This window comes from Macaca fascicularis, chromosome 5 (genome assembly GCF_037993035.2).
Source record: "Macaca fascicularis isolate 582-1 chromosome 5, T2T-MFA8v1.1".
In the NCBI taxonomy this organism is placed as follows: domain Eukaryota; kingdom Metazoa; phylum Chordata; class Mammalia; order Primates; family Cercopithecidae; genus Macaca; species Macaca fascicularis.
Window position 1 is genome coordinate 60,100,657 of NC_088379.1, and position 13,801 is coordinate 60,114,457.

General features: G+C 40.8%; 1 protein-coding gene across 1 annotated transcript; it reads right to left on the minus strand.

Annotated features, from left to right (window-relative positions):
- Positions 1–4,328: 4,328 nt before the first annotated feature.
- Positions 4,329–6,181, minus strand: CXCL1 (C-X-C motif chemokine ligand 1). The gene is made up of 4 exons (XM_045392494.3): positions 6,003–6,181; positions 5,781–5,904; positions 5,583–5,666; positions 4,329–5,051 (listed from the first exon to the last, which is right to left on the minus strand). The coding sequence occupies exons 1-4, from the start codon at positions 6,100–6,102 to the stop codon at positions 5,036–5,038; spliced, it is 324 nt and encodes a 107-aa protein (XP_045248429.1). The 5' UTR covers positions 6,103–6,181; the 3' UTR covers positions 4,329–5,035.
- Positions 6,182–13,801: the final 7,620 nt, after the last annotated feature.

Sequence of the window (13,801 nt, forward strand, 5' to 3'; positions counted from 1 at the left end):
CTATAAAATGAGAAGGCTGATTTTCTTTTTCTTGTGACTTTCAAGTTTTGAACCAAACTCCTGTCTGGCTGCCAAGGGATCAGTCCCTAATCTTAACATTTTATTTATTTGTTTGTCTTCATAAATGATCTGGCTTCTTTTTTAGGACATTCTTGAAAGCAACAGGAATATTTCTAACTACTTTTCACTTAAAAAAGGAAAGATTTATTATTTTTAACATAGAGAACAAAAATGTCATTTGGAGTACTAACCTCTTCAAAGGTGAAAATGAGGTCCTGGCTATGGTCTGGTAGAGTCTTTCCCCCTCCTTCAGGACCTTATGGATCCAGATTCTACATTTTTATTTTAAGCATAGCCAAGGAATAGAAATCAGAGGTCAATGCCCTGCTGTTAGGATGATTTATGACTCTGCTATAAACATGAGAACTACAATTTGTTGGTTTGAGAAGATCTCACATTTCTGCAGAAGAGGAAAGCAAACACTCACAACAGCCCCTTTGTGAGGTCAAGAACTCAGTTGTGTGCAGCAATGGCCAGTGTGGTTATGCTCTCTCCTATCATGAGCTTTCGCTTTTTTCTGCCTCACTTCCCATTTTTCTTCCTCCTGGTTCTCTGGCATTATACTCATCAGTGAAATAGTAGTCATAAGCCTCTGCTGTGAGGTCTAATTTCTGGGGGGCCCAATTGTCTAAGTTTGGGCTCTCCCGAAACAGAGTCTGATACAAAGACTTATGTGCAGTAGTTTATCTTAGAGATGATCATAGAAAGAACAAGTGAGGGAGTGGGGGAATGTGGGATAGGGAAGAGAGAAAATCTAATAAAGGTATGTAATGAATGAGATATCACTTGGGCAATCAGGGTTCGTCTTGCCATGGAGTCTCAAGAAACCTTGTAAAATGTTCCTCAGAATTGTCCCAATAAGATTTCAATTTCCAGTCATGTTGAAGTAAAACAAAAGTCATAACTTCCTGTCTTAAGCAACTAGAAAGTGCAACACAATATATGAAGCAATTGTTATCAGACATTAGACAACAAGCAGCAAAAGATTAGAATTCCTCAGAAAAGGAAACAAACAAGGTGAGGTGTATGGTCATCCTGGTTTTTTTCTGGAGCAACTCTGGACCTCTGTGCAGGGGGAGAGATCCCAAGTAGACCATGGTAGTCTTAGTGAGTTGAGGGGGCACAGGTTTGAATTCAGTGGAGCTGGGATGGCTAGAAGTTTAGGAAAAGAGAACTGCGGAAAGGAGAGACCTATGCAAGAAACCAAAACTCCATCAATCTGCATTGAGGTCCCAGTGGGTCTCTTTGATCAATACTAAGTCACACATGCATGAGGCGAAACTCCATAAGTCAAGCAAAATCCATAAGTCAAGCAAACTCCATAAGTCAAACTAGAGATTTGTAAGCTGAGAAAACCTTAGACCTAGCATGGAATGAAGAGATATTTAACGTCTACCCTGTCGGAGTAGAGAGAACCTGTGAGCTCCGGGCATTCACTAATGGCACAAGAAAGACACGACTTAGTAGTGCAGCTAAACAAACCCTAGAGTGAAGAACATTCCTAGACCACCCTAACAAAGCTCAACAACAAGCCCCAAAGAGACAAAGCTGATGCCCTAGAACTTAACTGCTTGTCAAAACGAAGCCCAAGACTCTAAAGAAAGAAAACAAATCTTGACACTCAGCAACATAAGATTCAAAATTTCCTGCAGTCAAATGAAAATGATTATCCATGCTAAGAAGTAGAACAGCATGAGTTAATAAGAGAAAAAAATCAAGTAAATATAGATTCAGAAGTGACAGAATGATAGATTTAGCACAGCAAGATTTTTAAATAACTACCTTAATTATGCTCAGGTGTTTAAATAAGGTGTAAACATAATGAAGAGAGAAGTGGAACATTTCATCTATTCATATATTTGTATTTTTAACATTTATTTTATTTTAATACACTATAAAATGTAAACACACACATATACATGGAGAGAGAGAGAAACTTCTAGAATTATCTAACAAGAGACTGGGAAAATTGAATATTCATTCGTTAACTCCTGTTTCTCCTCTCAGGGCATCAAATTACGGGCCATCCTAGCTGTGGACTGAGAAATCTCTCTCTGCCAAGCCCCCTCTCTACACCTCAATAGAGAAAGCCCCCAGGAAGAGATGCAGAAGAATAGGTGCCTTAAATTGGGAAGCTGTTGTACATTGCAGTTGTCATACTCATTGTGAGTGGAGTGGGACATCACTGGTGGAAACAGGACAAGTCCTTTTTTAAATTATGTGATTGGGTAGCCAGAAAAGACAAACAATATGATCTGTTTTTCTGGACTTCCCTCACTGTGATATTGTGGGTCTGCCACCTCCACCATCCCTTAATGTCTCTCTAGTTTCTTCTGGAACACCTGAGAGGGTGTCTCAGGAAGACTCACAATGACAGAATAGTGTTAGCCACATCTCCTTCCTTCCTTCTCTAGACCCCATGGTAACATTGCTCAAGAAACCTCAGTCACTGTGATCATTGCTGTCTTCTGCTGATGGCTTCTCAATACTGTGATGTGTTATGTAATACCCTTTCCTACTTCCTTCACCCTGTGACTACCACACCAAACAGGCTGTATCCTACCTCCTGCTATAACACTCCCAACAGGAGACTGCCTTGTACTTGCAAGTTTTCAAAGCAATTTGGTGTGAAAACCACAATTTACATATCTGCTTGATCTAAGACTGAGACTGAGACAATGTCCATGGAGTTGGCCTGAGGACCAATGGCAAGAACCAGGTTTCCAGAGTCTGCATAACATTTAATTCCTGCAACACTTCAGAAGCCTCATTTTGTTATTATCCTCATCCTGTAGAAAGGAAATTGAGGTTGAGTGAAGTAAAGAAACTTGCCCAAGATCATAGTGACAGAGCTGGAATTTACACCAAAGTCAATCTGATCCTTTGAAGTCTGTTTTTAACCACCATGTGAATAAAAGCATCTCTTTTGTCCTTTTTTGTCCTTTTTATGTTCCCTGTTCCATGTTAGCCAGAGCTAAGTAGCCAGTACAGCAAGCTCCAATGTTTGAGGGTAAGGACTTGTCTTAGGTGTAAGGAGTGGTTCTATTGAACCCTTGGGAGCTGCTTGTAAACATTTTCTGGTGTCCTCTAACTTGGGGTTAGGGAGTGAATCCTACCATTTATAGAGTTTCTCAAATGGTTTGCATTTATTTGCTTATGTATAGTTTATAAATATTATTTCTTATCTCATTCATAACTAACTAATAATGTCGGAATTATGAAGAGATTCTTATTTTTAACTTTTTTAGTTGTGAGGAAAGTTCCCAGAGTTTGTTTCTTGCTACTTATGACCTTTATTTGCCCAGATTCTTGGGACAATCCAGAACTTGATTTCAAATATTGAGGCTGCCAGCCTCACCTTCTTGCCTCTGTTAGAGGCAGTTACCCAGGACTCAGGATTTCCTGAATGAGTCCTGAATCAGAAGCAAGTACACACTTCATGCATGCATGAACATCCTTCCTTTTCAGGTTTGGAGTGTGCTTTCTTTTATATTATTGGGGTCTTTCTTACTTAGACATGCCAATTGTGCTTCTGTCCTAAAACCTGTAGTGCTGCTGCCGTCCTGGGACAGCAATGAATACAGAGTTCCCCAGAGGACAACCGCTCTGAGGTCCCATCAAAATTCCACTAGAAAGGATGCGAATGAATGCAGTCCAATCTTAAAACCATTGTATTTGGCATATTGCTATAAAGGATTGAAACACTGCTGATCTTAGTAGTAATTACTTATATGTGAAGGTTAGAAAGCTGAGCCCAAATTTCAATAAGATCTTTTCACAAGTGAAGCATTCAGCCACTCACTTCTGCTTCTATTGACAACACAAATGATTTGAGTTTTGAAAAAAGAAATATTTTAGTCACCATTTCACTGCCACCTTTATTAAACTGTCAACAATTATAAGAAATGTTGTTTAACAAAAGCAATGAAATGAGGGCCCTTATTAAGATAATATAAATGTTTTTAAGGAGGTAAATTTGAGTAGCAAGACAGAAAGAAACTTCTTATAAAAAGGGCAATTTATATCAGTGACTCTCCCATTAGGGGCCAGCCCATAGTTTGGTAAAGCACATTCTTCACTAGGTGAGAGCCAAGGGTATTGGCAGCAATCACCACATGAAATGAAGCATAACTCGTAGTTTGATTTATCTGTATAGCAAATTGAACACCCAGAAAATAACAAAATAAAAATATTGAGAAATATTGATATAAATCACCAGATTTTAAAGTAAAGATAGCCCTTGTTTCCCCCAAAAAATCAAACGAGTATTTTCTATTTTTAAGTACTTTATTTTTATATTATGTATGAAAACACCAATAATTAAACCCCTTTGTTCTAAGACAGAATCACTGTGAAACTAACATTAAACAAGGCAGTATGCCTTACAAGAAAGACATAAAATGTCCAAGGGATATTTAGAACATTTCAGTTCTTAAAGTTTCAACATGAGAAATGTTGACCATACACTACGAAATCGTTTCAATAAATAACAACTGACATTCATCTAAACAGTTACAAAACAAATGCGCACATACATTCCCCTGCCCTCACAATGATTTCATTGGCCATTTGCTTGGATCCCCCAGCCTCTATCACAGTGGCTGGCATGTTGCAGGCTCCTCAGAAATATTAACATAATGGCTGGAGAACATTTGAAAACATTCTACCTTCAAATTAAATACGAATCCAGATGGAACTAACTTGGGGTTGACATTTTAAAAAGAATGATACAATGGGAGAGTGTGCAAGTAGACTTAATCATACCCTTAATTATTTTATACCTAAAATATTAACATAGAATCTTCAAAACAAACTAATAAATAAATAAATAGAAGACTTCTCCTAAGTGATGCTCAAACACATTAGGCTCAATCCAGGTGGCCTCTGCAGCTGTGTCTCTCTTTTCTCTTCTGTTCATATAAGGGCAGCGCCTCCTTCAGGAGCAGCCACCAATGAGCTTCTTCCTTCCTTCTGGTCAGTTGGATTTGTCACTGTAATGAGAAATGGGTGCCCTGAGTAGGTGCTTGGGAAAGCTGACTGCACAACACTCTGCTCCTGTCCTGCTCTTCCAGCCTCTAGAGTTTTCTGAATGCAGCTTCCCCAGCCTGGCAACCAAGTGGCTACTGCCTGTGACAGCTGTACTGTGTGGCAAGGACCTCTAGGCTTGGGATGCTCTTTTAGGAATGGGGGTGGAGTGGGGTGGTGGTCTCCACTGTACTATTGGATTAAAAACAGCCAGAACCTATTGCTCTTTGTCCCACTGGGCCTCAAATGAAGGCAGTTATAACCTACGTTCGTTGGAACGAAAGAAGAAACTGGGTGGGGACGCCAGGCATTGGGAATATCCTCTGGCACCAGAGCAGTAATTATCGTAAAGGAAACTTTAATTGTGAAAACAATAATCACAATTTCTAGTCCTTCAACTAACCCCTGGGTTTCCCTAATTTTATTTTTAGGGGGCAGATGCCAGTATTTCTGACCAACGGCTCCAGTCACCTGTGTACATAGAAACCATAACTCACCAGTTCAGCATCTTTTTGATGATTTTCTGAACCATGGGGGATGCGGGGTTGAGACAAGCTTTCTGCCCATTCTTGAGTGTGGCTCTGCAGAGAGAAGGGAATTCCATGAGGCAGGAGGTCGGACTGGGCACAGGGTTTGGGGCAGCGGGAGAGTCGGGGACCCCGGCGGTGACAGCAGCAGAGCGGGACGGGACTTACATGACTTCGGTTTCGGCGCAGTGGGGTCCTGGGGCCTTCACGTTCACACTTTGGATATTCTTGGGGTGAATTCCCTGCAGGGTCTGCAAGCACTGGCAGCGTAATTCAGTGACCACGGACGCTCCTAGGGAAGAAGAGACTCACTGATTGAGCGAGGCTGTCGGCGCCGGGCGCCCACCCCAGCAGCGTCCGACCCGGGGACCCCAAGGCGCCAGGACCCACCTGCTGCGCGCCGGCCGGTGGCCACCAGCAGCAGGAGCAGCAGCGCCACCTGCAGGAACCGGGGATTGCTAGGGGCTGCGGAGAGCGCGGCGCGGGCCATGGGGCTCAGCAGGCGGGTCTGGCGGCTGTGCGAGGAGCTGGAGAGCTGGCGAGGAGATGCCTGCGACCCGGGCTCTGTGGGTCTCTGAGATCCGCGAACCCCTTTTATGCATGGTTGGGGCTGGAAAGCCCGAAGCTCCCAGGCCAGGGAAATTCCCGGAGCTCCAGATCCATGCTGAGTCCGGAAGGAAGGCGACGGCCCCGCCCCCAGGGTGGAGCACTTGGTGTGCGGGTGGGGTGGGGGGGTCCACTGATGCAGCCCGCGCCTCGCCCTCCAGAGTAACTCCGGTGGACTCTGAGACTCTGGGATATTCGCCTTCTGCCCCGGATCCCTGGAGGGGGGCTGAGTGGCAGCCAGCGCTGAAGATACCACCTGAGAGGTGGGATCTTGGGTACCTAGTGATCCCAGTGTGTAGGGCTGGGAGTGGAGAGGGAGCTGGGGTGGATCCCTGAGAACCACCACAGGGTAGGCACGACCTCTTTGGAGGAAGAGAGTTATGTCTCGGATTTGTGTCTGGAGGTTGAGAGAAATTAACAAGGTGCTGGGAGATAGCCTGGAATTATATTATCCTCTCTGCCTCAGCGTTTCTTATTTTCGGATTAGCCTATTTCATGTACATCTAACATCAGCGCTCTGTGTGAAAGGAGAGTCCATCATTTCAGATTCCAGAGAAGAATGTTCTGCTTGTTCCTTGTGTTGCATATTCTCTAATCACACTTAGAACATCTTCTTTACGTCCTCCATTGGCAACAGATTATCAGCGTCAAAAGTTGAATCCAGTGTTAGTGTCAGTGGAAGCCAGTGCTGTATAGCATGACGTCTTCTTTCCTATCCTGCATAACTTCCTTCTTCCCTGTAAAATGTTGGAACTTCCAAAATCCCCTGGAAATCTTTTCCCTGTAGGATGGGGTTCAGATTCGATCTAGAAATACAGTACTGGTTGTCACTCCGGACCTCGGAGGGGCTGGGTCCAGCAGGTTCATGGGCTCACCATTCCTCATTCTGTCTTTGGACAGCATAGCACATGACACCGGGGAGTGGGTACCTGGTGTGCAAGCGCCATTCCCACTGAAGCAGCAGACATGCATCCGGATGAAATAGGAACGCCAGATCCCACATAAAGTCACATTCCATTTACTATAGGACTTCCTGGTATTCAATATTGGGCCCCCTTTCTAGAGGAACACATACATGTTGTTTTCTCTCAGGAATTTCAGTCATTTAACCTGGTAGCTTTTTTACTTTTTTCTCCAGAAGTTCTAGAGAACTTATTTTTATTCATCATTAGGTTTTTAGAGGGTTTAAGTGTGATTTTCCAATTGGGATTCAGAGCTCTCTGAGACGTGGAGTAACCATGGGAGGAGAGGGAAAAAGCAGAGGCCCCAGACCCAGAGGCAAATGTCTCCACAACAGAGTTCTACACAGCCCAGCTCAATAGGTAAGACCTGTGTTCCTAGCCAAGCAGAGAACACAGGCCAGGCTGCCACCTGCATATAGTAGTGAAGCATCGCCTGCAGGTTGTTTAGCCTCTCTGTTTCTACCCCAAGGCACTTATGAGAAATGAGTCAACATTTGTAAGAGCCAGCATGGATTTAAGTGCCTTGTAATGTTTGTTAAATAAACAAAATGGAAATAGGTTTTCCAACATTGCCTAAACAGAAACTCATCCTGATGTGAATTCACATATATATATATATGATATATACATGATATATGTGTGTGTGTGTGTGTGTGTGTATATATATTCTAATGGAAAGGTTCACTCCCCAGTGTTTTTTACATTTAAAATTTTCTGTATCAGTTACTGCTTCCCAACTAACCCTGAATGTATACAACACCATATACAGCAGTATGAGTCTTGAAGAAATAAAGGCAGGTCCTGGAAGACAGAATGTTCATATAAACACCAAAAGCTCAGTTTCCAAAATGCCCTTTTGGTTACTGGTGCTCAGGAGTACTGGTGCTCTCATTACAGTAATCTTAGTCAAGGGTAGAAAGGTGTGCTAGAATGCTGTTTCTTTAAAATGGACACTGTATATAGTATATGTACTCCAGTCTTTTCAATTATTTCCCTTTTCACATCTTCCTGATTACTTATATTTCTTAATATAAAGAATAAATGAAAAAGCATTGACCCAATGGAGACCAAAATACAGTGTCCCAAATATCTTCATCAGTTTCAAGCTGTAATCAATGCTGCAAACTTCTAAATTTAAAAAAAAAAAAGAAACTCAGTTGAGAATTTACAAAAATTGAAATAAAATTTTCTGTATCAGGTTTTCAGAAAGGAAGACAAATATGTACTCTACCAGGAGGTACACTTAGATAAAGTTTTATTTGTTACCATTCAGACAGATCATTGGTTTATTTTGTAGTCCACCTTACAATCACTTCATGTATATAAAAAGGGACTTTGAATGTGACAGTCTCCATCTCATTTATTGAAAAGATGTACTAAAGGAATGACTATTTTTAGAAAATATTCTAGTGTTTATCAATATGATTCTAAGAAAGAAATCAAGAAAATTAGAGGAAGGTTCTAATTGGTATTGAGGAATAGGAAATGACATATAATCTAAAGTTTATTAAGTGTGTGACTAGCTCATGAATAATTGAAAGTTTGTGTGATTACACCTCTTATTATCACTCTTTTTCTGGGATTTGATGGGAAATTGAAATTTCCAGAAACATGGAAATTATTCTTTAAAACTTGAAAAATGTATTGTTTTGTTTTGTTTTCTAATTGTATTTGTAATACGTGATCATTTTATAAAGTTCATACAAGCCAAAAAGGCAAGAAGATCTTTTTTTCCCTGTAATATCTCTTCACTTTGTCTATGAAACAAACATTCACAGGTCACTGAAAATTTGCTTTTTTTTTTCTTCAGCAAAGGAGCTAAATTATAAGAGCTTACAGAATTCTGGTAAATAAAAAATATGCTGCTTCCTTGATTATGCTGCTGCATACCAAGGGCAAATTGCTACACCTCTTCACCCGAGGCAAAGGGCAGAGCATTTATTTTCTGTTCTTCTAAGCAGTTTACAAATATTAACTCATTCAGTCTTCCAAACAAGCCTGTACTTGTACTGATAACTATAGTATCAGTAGATATTGGTATGTCTATGAGACTTTAAGTTACGAATAAAGGAACTGTGGTGCAGAGAGCTTAAGTCACTTGCCTAAGGCCATACATCCTTGAGCCTGGAAATCAAACCCAGATAAAATGACATTTAACCATTATACTATGATAAAAAACACTCTGTGATATATAATTAATACTTTCAAGAGTAGAATGGTTTTTAAAAATCTGTTATTGCCCTAGTTGAATAGTTCAAATTTACATATTCTTAAATGAAAGCACAGCAAAATGGTCATACATCTCCATAGTTCTGTTTCACTAACCGCATATCTCTCCTGTGGCATTGAAATAGCTTGTTATATTTTCCTGAAGTGACCAATTCTGAAAAATAAAATAGTAACTTTGCCATGAGGAAACCTGGTAAACTCACCCTATATCAAATGAGAAAGATTTACATCATCAGTGTGATGTCATGTGCATATCATGTACCCCCTTGATATGGTGTCACAAGAACAACATACCTCTTTGGTGCTCTTTCAAAAATTAATAGCCCAAGTCTAATCATGAGAAAGGCATGCTTCAGACCTAAATCGAAGAAACTTAAATGGCTGAGTGGTACTCTTCAAAACTGTCAATGTCATGAAAAATAAGGGCAGATTGAGGAACCATCACAGTCCAGAGGAAATTATGGAGACATGACAATTGGCTGCAGTGTGGTACTTTGGTTTGCATTCTGAAACAGAAAGAGGCTGTTAATGGAAAAACTGGCAAAATCCAAATAAAATCCGGAGTTCAGTTAAAAGTAATGTGTCAGTGGTGGTTTCTTAGCTTTGACGAATATACCATGGTATTGTAAAATGTTCACTTTAAAGGAAAGTGGGTGAAAGATACACAGATACTGTATTAACTTTGCAACTTTTATAAACTTAAAATTATTTCAAAATAAAATGTTTATTTTTTAAAAAGTTTCTCTTTCTGAATTCATTTAGAATACCTCCAAAATTAAATGGTCATGCATGTTTCATCTGCTAGCTTTTAGAAAGGAAATTGAATTTTTGTTAGTGACTGTTTGCTCAAATATGAAAATCCAAAATATCTACTGCCAAGTTTGGACACTTCATCATGTTTCATAGGATTAAATAGTTTGCCTTCATCATTAATCATGCTGCCCAAATCTCTCATCTAGTTCTGGTAACTGGAGAAAAACACAAGTGTTTCTGCTATAATCATCTCAGGACCCAACCCAAAACTGACGCAATGAGAGCACTCAGGGGGATCAGAGCTCCACAGGAGCTGCCAAGAGAATGAAGTGAATGAAGCATGTCAAGAAGTAGTGGGCATCTGCAGATTAGACAGAACTTGACTCTTACGAAAATTTTCATCAGAATCACTTGTTTTTTGTACATGAATTGGAAAGGAAAGAATTTTTTGTTATTTCCTCCTTATTATGCCACTTGTATCAGTGAAATCTGCATAAACTAAAAGTCAAAATGTATAAGCACAGGAATGCTGTAGTCTGGAAAAATAAACAAATTCATTGTCTTGTTGAGACAAGTGTTCCTCCAAGCCAATTTTTTTCAAGAGTTGAATGCCATGATTTTACGCAGTCTTTAAACGTATGCAAGCAACAATTCTTGAAGAAATGGAGGAATCTTTAAAAATGGAAGCTTTGGTGGCTAAATTCCATTTTCCCTGAGATCACTATGGAAACTTTCATAATTAGCAGTCAAATCTGCATGCTCATGTTTCCTAGATCTGTTTATCTGTCATTGCTGTAGCACTCTGCTGCCTGCAGATGTCACCTGGCAGCTCCCTGCCTCAGCTGCATCAAGTATTTTTCACTCACTAGCCCAATGTTTCTCTGTTGCTGCCATGGAACATCCCTTTCTCAGGAGAAACAAGAGGCAATAGATACATGTTTTCCCATTTTTCATGGTTTGGGCAGACATTCTACATCATTTCTCAGAGGATACCCAGTAGGATTGAGCCCCAATTGCCCATGTCCTCTCTTCCTATTTTACTCTTTCCAGTTCTTGAGTCCTCTGTGTTGGGAACATTTCCCCAAATAAATTACATGCATGACAAGCCCATGACTCAAGCTCTGTATTTTAGGGGAGCCTAAATAGAGGCAGTGCTCCATCCTGAGAAGTGACCGTGCTCAAGGCAGGCAGGAACAGGCGGGGCAGCTCTCCTCTGCCCCTACTTACCTTAGGAACTTGTCCCTCACACCTGCTGTCCCTATTTCTCTATACTCATCTCTTCCAGTGTAATGACTCTGACTCTGAGCAGAGAAGAATAAGGATGTGTGAATGTGATGTTAGATTTCTGGATCAGTTCACCCCCAAAGTACAAGGGCAGAGTGGGTTCTAGAGTCAGGTTCAGCCTCTCTAATCAGTCTTCCAAAGACTGCTTGTCTGGCACTCTCTTCTCAGAACACACCCTGGATTACCTGCTCTTAGTCTATAGGGTTCAGATAGGATAACCCATCTCTCAGTTCCTTCCTGTATGCCACCCCTGGCCCTAACCTTGCTGATTGATTCAGATGTGGACAAGTGACCAAAGCCTGGCTATATTAGAAATAGTTCCTAGAATTTTTGCTGGAACAAATGAAAAGGATGTTCTGAATTCTCACTGCGGTTGCAAAACTGGTAAAATGAGGGCCTGGAATTTTGTAATGCTTGGGGAGAACATGCCTGAGAGTGAATTTGGCCCAGAGAAAAGCACAGGTAAGACATGAAGGGGACCATCTTAAGTATATTGTATGGACACCTAGGTCCTCCAGCTGGCTCTGATTCATTTATGAACTTTTCAGTCATGTAGGCCGGCAGATTTTCTTTCTTTTCTTTTTTCTAAGATGGTATAAATTAGATGTCTGTCTCTTGCCAGTGAAATAGTCTTGCCTAACATCACTCATCTTCCACATTTCTGCTATAGATAACTTTCCTACACAGTTGCTCTAGTTACTTTATTGTTAATGCATCTGTCCATTCATCCATTCAAAATTTATCTACCACTCATGATCTGGGAACTAAATTGGGCTCTAAATTGGATTACAAAGAGGGAAAAGACAGACTCTGCTTCAACTGAATTCACATCTACAGAGTGTCACAGAAAGATATGACATGTGTCAAGGTCCAAGACACTCAGCAATGTGCAGAGTTTCATGGGCACTCACAGGAGGGGAGCACCTGACCCTGTTTCGTGGAAGGGTGGGAGCTTCCAGAGAAAACTTTCTGGTAGAGGGTGCTACCTAAGGTGACTTGGGAAGGGACCCACTTCAGAAGAGGCAGACCAAACAAGCAAAGGAATGGAAACTGGAAACAGTGTGGTATGACCTGAAAGCAAAAATCAGCATTTTATTTTTTTAACATGGAATTTAACATTTAGATTGATCCAGCAGAAGCATAGGCAGGGCCCGGTCACTGAAGCCTCCTGTTTATCAATCAAGGACCATTTCAAATATCACTTCCATTAAAATCCCATCTTTCCTTCCAAAGGGTTATCTTAGCCCTTGGATGCAAATCGTATTGTGGGGAGCATAGATTTACATACTCCCATACTGGATTATGTATTCTGAAAGGAAAACTATCATATCTCATTCCTGTTTGCATCCACCAGACTCTAAAATTCTCTCACACCAGTGACTTCCTAAGTACCCATCAAAAACTATGAATATCTGGTCCTGAAAGTTCACGAGAAGCTTTGTGCTAGGACTCTGGATGATAGGCAATTCTGTCAGGGAAAGGAAGATGTAAACATGAAGAGAAGTTTTCAAACAGGGAATTATAAGGAGCTAGGAGTAAAAGTATCTAAAATGAGTCTGGTTCATACTAACCACTCAACAAACGTTTGTTGAAATAATGCATGAATCAGTGGTTTCAGGCCACTGTTTTAAAATTAAAATATCCTGAAGTCAGGACATGTGGAAGCTTCCCTTGATGGACTGTGGAATTTCCTTAGTTTCTTTTGCCTATTTTGACCTCTCTGGACCAGAACAAAAGATGCCAATGGACATTTAATGAATCCAGATATGACAGCTGAATCAGAGCCAGAGTTTGAATTCTATAGTAAGAGCTAGGGAAGGGGATCCCCTACCTGGGAAAGCCAGAGTAATGAGTCTGAACCAAAATCCTTAGAAAGCTCTGATGCCTAGGTCTGCCAACACATTTAAAGAGACAGATGGGACCTGCATCCAAAGCCAGAGGGCTCGAGCTCTCCCAGGTGTGGAACAGAAGGGGAACAATGTCAGGAATAAAGCCAGGGAGGTCTTGGTCACAGACGGAGCTGGAATATCTGTGTTTGGTTTATAGATCATCTACCTCAGCGCCGATAGAATGATCTGGGTCATTACAGGATCATGATCTAGGCAGTAAGTGAGTAGCTAATAACTATTCTTCCCACACATTTTAAAATTCATCTACGTGTACAAGGCACAGTGATAGGTTTCGTAGAAGAGGTAAAGTTTGATAAAATATGAATTTGAATGTAAAATTATTTATTTAGCCTGTCTACTTTCTCTTACAATGCTATATTATTTGTTTTTCTGTTCCTAGCATGATAATCTGATGATATGATTAGTCTACAAATACTTAAAATCATTCAGGTAACACTGAGAATCA

Bases quoted from the DNA above. Each gene is read 5' to 3' on its own strand.
- CXCL1 (XM_045392494.3), bottom strand. From the start codon at position 6,102: ATGGCCCGCGCCGCGCTCTCCGCAGCCCCTAGCAATCCCCGGTTCCTG. The intron at 5,905-6,002 runs GTGGGTCCTGGC...CTTCTTCCCTAG, and splicing joins CACCGGCCGGCGCGCAGCAG to GAGCGTCCGTGGTCACTGAA. The intron at 5,667-5,780 runs GTAAGTCCCGTC...TTCTCTCTGCAG, and splicing joins TGCGCCGAAACCGAAGTCAT to AGCCACACTCAAGAATGGGC.